This window comes from Buceros rhinoceros, unplaced genomic scaffold, assembly GCF_000710305.1.
Source record: "Buceros rhinoceros silvestris isolate BGI_N320 unplaced genomic scaffold, ASM71030v1 scaffold990, whole genome shotgun sequence".
NCBI classification, from domain to species: domain Eukaryota; kingdom Metazoa; phylum Chordata; class Aves; order Bucerotiformes; family Bucerotidae; genus Buceros; species Buceros rhinoceros.
Window position 1 is genome coordinate 36,682 of NW_010390116.1, and position 10,057 is coordinate 46,738.

At 53.5% G+C, this 10,057-nt stretch overlaps 1 protein-coding gene across 1 annotated transcript; it reads right to left on the bottom strand.

The window, feature by feature from the left end:
- Positions 1-1,232: 1,232 nt before the first annotated feature.
- On the bottom strand, positions 1,233-5,919 carry FAM3D (family with sequence similarity 3, member D). Its single transcript, XM_010136558.1, has 9 exons — positions 5,907-5,919; positions 5,053-5,160; positions 4,714-4,734; positions 3,925-4,048; positions 3,615-3,673; positions 3,202-3,252; positions 1,805-1,889; positions 1,535-1,661; positions 1,233-1,322 (listed from the first exon to the last, which is right to left on the bottom strand). The coding sequence occupies exons 1-9, from the start codon at positions 5,917-5,919 to the stop codon at positions 1,233-1,235; spliced, it is 678 nt and encodes a 225-aa protein (XP_010134860.1).
- Between the last annotated feature and the right edge of the window lie 4,138 nt (positions 5,920-10,057).

A 10,057-nucleotide genomic window follows, 5' to 3' on the forward strand; every position in this document is an offset into this window, starting at 1 on the left:
AAACGGCTGGTCTGCTTTAAAGACTGGGGAAAAAACAGATATAATCGTCGGAAATTAGTCTGTACGCGATGCAAATTTGTCCCTGTCCATGCTGACAGATAAGCCTGGGCCGTTACTCGTGCAGCTTGTCTGATCTCCGCAGTGCTTGAGCAGGTTTTGGGTACAGATGGCGCATCAGGACATGAGCGGCAGATGCCCCCCCAGGACCTCCTCGGTGCTGGCAGCAGCATGGGAACCGCCCTGGACGGAGGTCTGCGGGGCTTTGCCAGCCTGCCTGTGGGCAGGGGTCTCTCCTCTGCCGGCAGTGTTGGCCAGCCCCGGGTCGGGGAGCAGCTCCCGGGGCGAAGCTCCCGGGTGTGTGGGTGCCGGCAGCGGGCTGCCAGCCCGGGGGTGCTGCATCGCTCCAGACTGACGCTGGCTCCGGCTCTCCCGGTAAAAGGCTCCCACCTATTGGTTATGCTGCACAACTTCAGCTGCCTGAGAAACCGCCCCAGCTGTCCTATCCCTCCCTCTTTGCTGGGTAAGGTTGGCTCGGCCCATCCCTGTGTTATAACAAACTTTCAGGGATTTATCATTAACTCTGGTGTAACCCAGGAAAGATGCCATCAGGAGGGGGAAACACTTTGGTCTGCAAATACTACCCTGCATTGCTGAAGCCATCCCTGTGGCTGTCTGGCCTTCCTGTGGTTGTAGGAGACAGGGGGCAGGAGCTCTGGGGAAACCACCAAGGCTTGGGCATCCCCAGGGACAACTTTGCCCTGTGCCATGTGAGGAGGGGGAGCATCCGTGTGCAGTGCCATGAGATGGGTGGTGGTGATGCCTGGCTGGTGGCAAAGGACATGGCATGCTGTGCCCGCGTGCATTATGCTTGAATATAGAAGCAAGAAGGTAGTGTTTTATAATGAAATCATATTTAAGAAATCTGAAAAACCTTATACCAAGTTTTTGGTTTAAGGACAGAACATAAAATACCCCAAATTGATCCACAGATGAGGACAGTTCAGCTGGCCAGGCATTTGCTCAGGCTCTGCAGACACTTGTACAACCCTTCTCCAAGCTCTGCGCAGATCCTGCAGTGAAAGGGCTGGTCCCTGGGAGCAGACAGCTGCTGCTGGGCTGTGTGACCAGGCGGTGGGGGGGCTGAGGTTGGTGTGATGGGGCTGGGATCCCCGAGATAGGGCTGGGATCTCTGTGAGACTGGTCTTGCCTCCGTGGCAGCCTGGGCCTTGATGTCAATCCATCTTCCTGGGGGCACAGCCCTCCATCTCCACCAGCTCAGGCCAGCCGTCATATTTATTTGTCTTCACATCATTCTTGATGTGCTGCAGGGAAAAAAAAAAGGCAGAGAAAATGAATGAGGAGGTTGATGGCACAGTGCAAGTTTGCAAAGTGGGAAAACTTGCAGCTTGGCTCAATGTGGGGGATAACACCACTGGCCCTTATCTTCTCTAGACAGGTAGCTGAGATGTAGCTCAGGAGATGCTATGAAGATGACGGGAGCTTCCAGAGCCAGTGGCAGGGGAGGGACACGTACCTCTTCAAAGGGGCTCTTGCCCTTCAGCCCTTTTGCTCCCAAGAAGATCCAGTTGTCCCGGAACCCCAGGCTGCTCACATGGCTGCTGCCCAGCTCCATAAATTGTGCCCGTACTTTGTCATTCATCCTGAAAGAGGGTAAGAAGGTGTTAGTGTGGTGCCAGGTGGGTGTCCCCTCCTGTCCTCTCTCTGCCACTGGCAGCAGCACCTGCAGCTACCCCCAGCTGCAGGTTTATGGGGAGCCAGGTGTTGATCCTGAGACCAGACTCACTTCGTGGCAGCATCATCATAGCTGGCTGTCAGCACGATGGTGCCATGCTTGATCTCATTGAGGAAGGTCTCCAGTTGGTTAATGTCTGGAAGAGAAGAACATTAAGGAAAGAAAAAGGGATTTAGCAGGGACTGCTGTGTGGCAGCTGGGGGAACCTCCTCAGGGTCAGTGGGAAATATCCTGACTGTGCTGGTGCTAGCCAGGATTTGAGGTCATGGGCTTGGGGCAGAACAGGCTCCCAGAAGCTGCGTTCCCCACCTTGTGTTCCCACATGGGCTCTCTGGTAGTGCCCAGGGCTGTCACTTTTTTCCTGCTGGTATAACTGCAAGGGGCGAATTTGCTTCTAAACTTTGCTCCCTGACTGTGACATCTAGTTACACCAAATTACTTCCCAGTGCAAGGAATGAACTCTCGGTTGCAGAGCTGCCTGCCCTGTGACCATGCCTTCAGCTGTATAGCAGGAATTGCTCCTCAACCTGAATCCGTGGGATGCTCGAGTCCAACACCCCATCTAGTGGCACAGGAGTCAACTGCCTTCTCCTTACGGAGCCTCCCCTCACACATCTCGCTCGCAAACTCAGCCGGGGCTCTCATGATATTGGTATTTCTCCCTAAAACTCCAAGTTACTAAGAATAGGCTCCAAACCCGAAAAGCTGAAAGGGGGATTGATCCCTGGGGAAGGCTCAAACAGCCAAGGGTAAATCAAAAGCACTATAGGGGTGGTTTTGGCATGTGATTTTTCAGGAGCCTTGACAAAACTCTGGAGAGTTTTTGTAACAACAGTGGGATTTACAGCATCCCGCAAGTCGCTGCCAGGGGGGCTGTGAGTGGATGCTGCCCTGGCTCAGGGCACCTTCTTGCTGTTCGGAAGATATTTGAAGCTGGCAGGCACAGGGACATGGTCTTTGCTGCCACCACTCTGCTCCCTGTGCCCAACCTTACTGGGGCTGGGGACCCACATCTCGCCTGCGGTGCCCTGAGCAGCTCATTTATTTTTCTGCAAAAAGCAAGGAAATGATCTGCTACTTGGCCACCAGCAGCATTCAAAACCTGAGTTGAAAGTTGCAAAATCTCAGGATTAGTGTAACTACCTGATCTCTGATAGTAGCCTCTCTCAGGACTCGAGGACCCTGGTTTATTCCGTGTAGTAGATTTATGTTTTTCAGACTATTACACACACACATAAAAGGAGGAAGAAGGCAACCTCGGATACAGATGCACTCCAGGCTCAATGGCCTCAGGGAAAGCTGAGCTTTTACCACCTGAGCTGGCAATCCCGGTCAAAGTCCACTAGAATTTATCGTTAAATACACGACAGAGGAACAGCCTAAATAGCCAGCAGTGCCGGTGTGAGCCCTGGCTGGGAACCACAAAGCAGTGAAGTGGCCACGCTTACCTCCAGAGAACATGTCGAATATCTCCGTTTTCAAGAGCTGTCCGTTTGTTCCTGAAAGGTTAAAATTCAAACCAGAGCACAGTCAGTTTGCACTGGGGTGGCTCTGGGCTTTGCCCGGCTGCCAGCTTGGGGTTCCTGCTGCAAAATGCTGTGCTCTTCCCTCAGTGTGTCGTATTTGCTGCGATGGTGAATGTGTTGCTTGGTGGAGTTCATGGAGCCGTTGTGCATGACCCAGGTGGGATTGTTCCTGTCTCCCTGGCAGTGCTTGCAACCATAACTGTGGCTGTGCACCCCAGGCAACACTGGGCTGATGTGCGTTCGGGTCAGCCATGGTGCCTGGGATGGGGTTCCCTCCTGGGGAAGGAAAGGACCCTGGCCGTGGGGAGAGGGGGGTTAGTGTCCACCCGACTCACCATTCACCAGCGCAATGTTCAGGCCTCTGCCAACGTTGTTTTTCACGCTGCTCATGAGGCTGAAAAGGAAAGCAGAGAGCAGTAGTAAGCGCAGGGATGCCCTGGAGATGCTGGTGCCGGTGAAACTAGTGCAGCAAAGTGGATGCAGACATCAAAATATCCCCTGAAGCGATACCAAAGGAAGCTTTCCAAATTTTTTTTAACCACAAATGCACTCTGATGGCTGTTGACATGCTCGACAGAGGCCAGATTTGCCCTATTCAAGACCAGGTCAGCCATGGCTGCCCCATCCCCACCATGTGCTGCTTACATGACATCATCGAGGCAGATGGAGGGTCCCACCACGTTTGCGGCACCACTGATGATCTTGAAGGCAAAATAGTCCTGGGGGCAGCCCTTCTGGTTCCCACACTTGTACCGGGGTGGCTGCTTGCCTGCAAGGGAGAAGTGGAGCTGCAAGCCATGGCGTTGGCCCCATGGGGGAACACTGGCCATGTCCCTGAGGTGCTGAGCAGGGCTGGCACTGCAGCACACTGGTCCACCAAGAGGGGCAACTCCTGGACCAACTTCTTGCACAAAGGAGTCTTGTCCTGGGACTGGGACCAGTTTCTTGTTTGATGTCCGTGATGCTGAGGCTTGGGGTGGGGTGGGACAAGCTGGCTGGGTGCTGGTCTTGGTGTAAGCTGTGGGACAGCATAGTTGATGCCATGGGCTTTGCAGAGGGGTGTGTGTTGGGGAGCATTCGGAGCTGGCGCTCATTCAAGGCCAGTCTCTTGGGTCTTGTCAGCACAGAGCTTCCCCATTCTTGGCCAGGGTAGGGACCTGAGTCATGCTGCCTGGATGGGGTCTGTGACCTGCTTCTTGCTCTAGCCTGTGGCCCAGAGGTGCTTCTGCTGGGGTAGGGGGATCATGCGAAGGTTCCTGCAGAGCCCACCAAACACGCTGCTGCTGTATGCAGTAACAAAATTCCCCTGTGTTTGGGAGGGTGGGATTTTTGCCTTGGAAGAGGGGCTCTTGAGGCAGCTATGGCACTTCCAGCATCACCCTCAGCCCTGGAGTGGTGTTGTGTGATGGAGATGGAGTTGAGGGCGGTACTCACTGCTGGGCTTCTTGGTGGCACCTGTGGGTATCAAGGAGGAGGGTTAGACACCCCAGAGAGCTGCTGGCTCTTCCCCAAGCCAGGAGCAGCTATTCAGGCACTGGCGCTCCAAGACTGCTCCCCGTGGCTGCATCACTTCCAGAGCCATCCACCCCAGTGCAGTTTCCCACTGACCTGTCCCCTTTCTGCCTTGATGGACAGAGTTGGTGGCTATAGCCTTGGTCAGGGACTGCAAGTGCAAATGTCTGTGGCAACTATACGCAGCTCTGGGGTCTGGCTCACAATGGGGCCACCCACACCCTCCCTTCAGACCCAGCCAGAGCCCCGCCAGCGCCTCACCGGTCCAGCTTCGTAGGGTGACGACTTTCAGGCTCCAGTCGAAGTATGTCTGCACGATGAACCATGTGCCCAGCAGTGTGAAGAACAGTGCCACGTACCGGATCACAACTGTGAGGAGTGGGAGAGGAAACAGGTGAGAGCAGCTGCAGTGCGGGTCAGGGACCCTGCCTCCTTGGGGACATGTGTCCCCAAGTTACCAGCACAGAGTGACAGCCAGGACTTGAGTAATGTGGGAATGCAGCTAATACTCCTTACTTCATCCTCTAAAAGGACTCTAATCTCTTAATTAATATCTCTAGAGCATGTGGCGATGCTCAGATAGGCATTACCCCTCTACTGGGAGGCATTATTCATATTTCTCTCTGCATTAAATAAATATTATAATTAGTCAGAAAGCTATGTGAATCCAAGTATTTCTTATGTTCCCAGCGCTGGGAAGGCTGCTGTCCCCCAATTAGTCACTAGCTACAGCCGAGCAGCTGCTAATACAAATGTGATTGGCATTTGGCTTTAAAGCAGCATTCACTGGAGCAAAACGTTCCAGCCCTGCATGGAAAGAGAGTAGAAAAATATACTTATATTGCAGCTGAATGGCTCTTATGGAACCAGGAAGATCTCAATAGCTCTCTCTTCCCAGCTGCAGAGGGTATTTTTCCCTGCAGAGGGAAAAATACAGTAGGCTGAAATCTACACAAATTTTTTAAAACCTGATGCTTATACAAAGGCCTTTTCCCCTGCCCCTGACGGGGGAAGGTCAGGGTGGCTGGGCTTGGAAGGGGTCAGGTAAACGAGAAGGAGGCATAAAGAACTGTAGAAAAATGAAGAGAGAAAAGAAAGTCTGTCTCCCTCCTTACTTGTCATTCGCATCTTGGTCAGAAGAGAGAGCACAGGCGCGGGGGTGGTCAATGGTCACTGATCACCTTGAGGAAGAAGAAGGAAATACCATAAAGCATACCTGCAACCCACCAAAGCCAGGCAGACGTTAGATGAAAAAATAGTTGCGGTGTTTAGGCATATTTGCAATAACTAGGAGGTCACCAAAGATGTATAAATTCCTATCGGGCACATGTGCTCAGTCCCACCCTGATGTTGAAATTGTGGCTCCTGTGCGTTGGAGCAGACTGCACTGGTTCACCTTGCTTCATTTCTAAGCCTCCGAACTCTTTGCTGTGACTGTCCTCTGCCCTGTGCGCTTCTGTTTCATGCCCATTTCTTGGTAAGGGATCACGCTTTTCTGTTCTGCTGAGAGTGACGAGCTCAAGGAGCTTTGCTGCATTTCCTTCTGGGATGATGCAAAGTAGGTTTCAAATATTAGGGGCTGCAAAATGGTGTCTGAAGACAAGCTGTGGTTTGGCCTTGCCCAGTCAGGGAAATCTGCAGGAACAAGCTCATCCTCCTTAAAACCAGAAAGGGAAGAGAAGAAGGGCAGTGCTGCGCGCTGGGCAGAGCAGCAGGTTTGGAGATGCCTGACCTAAGGACAGAAATATTTCTACCTGTCCAAATCCTGCAGCATCTTCACCCATGTGAATGGGGATTGTTTGCAATTTGGAGCCTGAAGTATTTCCTACCTGAGTGAGTCCATCTGCCCCCCGCTCTCCCACTGCCACCCTGATAGATGGGATGGGTGCATGACACCCCATGTGCAGAGCTCCCAGGGGCCGGGAATCCACTCCTACCTTCAAAATTCAGGGCTGCAGCCTCATGAACGTCCGTCCGTCTGTCCTGGAAACAACTCTGGAGCCCTAAGGCAAGTTGTCACCCGTGAGATGTGTGCTCAGAGTTAAAGAGCCTAATGTCAACTAAAGCAGCCCTTTAGTGTGGCTTGGTGTAAAAAAAATCGTAAAAGAGCTATGCTGAGAGTTGCTTTTCCTGTTTGAAGGGTAAATAAGGATCAACGGGTTGTAGCAGGGCTGGGCTGAAAGTTGATTTCAGACTGCTGCGTCATGAGGAAGGAGAGAAGAGCTTTGTCTCCTGCCCAGCCCTGCTCCGGGTCCCCTCACAGGGCTTGAGCTCATGGAAATTGCCCTATGGCCACATGATTGACCATGGCTGCGGTGCAGGGCCTGGCATCGCCCCCCTGGGTGGGACGGACCCAGCATCACCCCTCAGCACCCTGGTGAGATGCAATCCTTGGCTTTGCCTGCGCCTTGGGGTAGGTTGGAGCATCACCATGTGGGGCTTTTAGGCAGCCTTAAAATCAAGGAGGAAAACAGACTGCAGTGCAGGAGGAAAGCTGTTGCTTTCCTGCTTGGTCTGAGAGACCCAGGAGGAGTTTGCAGTGGGTCAGGGTGGCCAGAGCCTGGCCAGAGTGGCAGCGCTGCAGTGACATTTCAGCTGTCTGGAGCCTGGCACCACTCCCCCTGAGACCCCTCCACTGTGCCTACATCTGCTGCGAGGGTGCGGCAAGGAGGGGCTGCTGAAGCCTCTCTGGCAGGGAGCTAGTGGCTTCTCACGGGCGAGTGGCCTTGTGGCTTGTCTGTGGTTTAACAGAAGCCTTGGAACATATTTGTGTACCCTTGCGTATCACAACAGTGTGCTTTCTTGATAGGATATCAGCTGAGCACACTGAGATCCCAGCAGCATCTCCCTTTCATCTTTGCAGCAATTTCTCCCAGAAGGTGGTTGCGAGCAGGAATCGGTCTCTGCAGGAGGTGGCACGTGGGTCCGTGATGCTTGCAGCCCTTCCCCATGCCACCTTGTCCTGGCCCATCCCTGTCCCCCAGGATGGTATACCTGAAGTGGGTTTTAAACTCATGTTGGAGCTGGCATGAACGAGCCTGCTTCACTGAGCTGGTGGAAGAGCCGCTGACTTGAAAAGGGACAGTTAAAAGGTTTTGGAGGACAAATGCTGCCCGTGGCTGGATCTGGAGGGGCAGCACTGAGCTCTTATCTGCTCCTTTCAGCATGAAGTTTTGCTCCCGTGCTTGTCTCCTCAGCCCAGTGCCTGCTCTGGTGATGGGTGTGATGGGGCCAGAAGAGCAGTCCTTGAAGTCCCCCCTGGCAACTCACAAAGTCTTCCGAACTGGTGTTGGTTTGCTTTTGGAGCTTGTTGAGTTCCCCCTCAAATGCCATGGGCTGGAGCTGGTGAGGATTTGGACCTGGGCTGTGATTTGGACACGGATTTGGAGCGAAGTAACCAGGGCCCAGTGCACAGCACTCTCCTTTGCCAAATCTGTGGGGTTTTACACACATATTGATTTCATTGCAGAGGAAGAGAAATGGAAGAATAAACCGATAAACACTACTGCTTTAGGGACATCGTGTATTTGTTTGGGCTATTTATCTTCATGTTAATCCCAGGTAAAATTTATTGGGCCAAGTCCCTGGGTGGTGAAATTCCTGGAACCTGATTGCATTACAAGAGGGTAGCCCTGTTCTAGGATTTCTATTATATTCTCTTTTAATTGTTTGGATTGATTGTTTTTTTTCCTAAGGCTGTGCTGGGAAAAAAGATCACTGTGCTCTGACATCTGCCAGAGAATGGCTTGCATGAGCGGGGGAGAGGAAGGAAATGTGGTGGGGGATAAACACAGTTATTTGTCTAACAAACCTGAAACTTATTTGCTTAAAAACCATTCCAGGAACAAAAAAGTTCTCAGACAAATATTGCTAAAGAGCTCTGTGGTGTTGTAAGGCACAGCTCCACCCCGAGCCTGCTCACGACTGAAGTGACGCTTGGCAGTGTTGAGTTATTGCTGCCAAGACGAAACCAGGGCACATCCCTTCCCACGTAGGGAGGTTTTCCAAGAAGTGGCAGGTGAATGTTCCCGTTTCCTCCCAGCACTGCATAAAAACTTTCATCTTCCCCAGAAGCTTCTGCCTTTGTTAGGTTTTATTTCATTTTTGTTTTTTCTCTGTTCTTGAGCCCCACATAACCCTCTCTCTCCCTGCAGGTCCCTGACCATGAACAAGACATCATTTTGGTGGAGGGTGGGAATGCAGCTCCAAAGAGGGTCCATGCCAATGTCACCTGTGCCCACACCCAGCGAGTCACCCCTCTGAAAGTCAAGGGTTTCCTGCAAAACTGAATGCAGGAGCACAGGAGAGGGGCTGGTGTGGAGTGGGCGCAGATCCACGGTGTGTCCAGGCAGGGCTGGTCCCACCACAGGAGAATGGAGGATGCTACAATACCACTTTTAGTCTCAAAAGGAGTCAATCTGAGCTTTGTTGAGTTACTAAATGAGAGAGCACTCTTTGCCAGAGGGTTTATACATCCCTCGGCTCAGGAGACTGCTTGTCCAGCTGCTGCATCCACCAAAGGCTGGAGGAGGCGTCTTACGGCAGAACTGCCCCGGCACAGGTCAGTAGTTGCGGGGGGTGAGGCCCCGATCCTGAAACAGAGGCCACGCAGGATGCGTGGCTGATGGCTTGCACGAAGCTGGCACACCAGACCGGGACCTGCATCAGCCCCTGACCACCGTCAGGCCGGTGCCCCGGGGCTCTTCGGCGCCTCGCAGACCGGGCTCCGTTCCTGCCTCTGCCCGTGCTGTTCACTGGCCGCCGCTCACACCCGCCCGGGGGTAACGGGAGCCCTGCCGGAGATCCCGGTGTGCGCTGCTCCTCTCTGGAGCAGCAGGGGATGCGGTCGGGGACCCTCCCCTCGATCGGGATGTCATCGGAGGAGACTTCCCGGGACTCCCCTCAATCAGGACTGCTGTCCGAGTGCATCTCCCGGGATGGAGTGAGCCCTCACCCCCCAGCTGGTGAGTGACCCTTGTGGTGGCCCTTTAGCGGGAGATTCTCCTTTGTGTGAGCGAGGGTGCGCACGTTGTGGATCCCCTTCCTTACAGAGAGCGTTCTGTGTTCAGGGATCTGGATTCCCAGCTGACATTGATCCTGTCATCAGCCTTGGTCGGTTGGAGGTGGGATGTGACACCCGGAGGAGCTGCTGGGGAAGCTGGGCTGTGGGACTGGTGCAAAGGGCACAGGCTGGCATCGATGCCTGCTGCAGGTGAATCCCTGCCAGCTGGCCGCTACGGGGCAGGCCCAGCCCCATCCCGCACTC

Bases quoted from the DNA above. Each gene is read 5' to 3' on its own strand.
- FAM3D (XM_010136558.1), bottom strand. The intron at 4,735-5,052 runs GTGAGGCGCTGG...TGATACCCACAG, and splicing joins CACCCTACGAAGCTGGACCG to GTGCCACCAAGAAGCCCAGC. The intron at 1,662-1,804 runs GTGAGTCTGGTC...ACCCTCTTTCAG, and splicing joins TATGATGATGCTGCCACGAA to GATGAATGACAAAGTACGGG.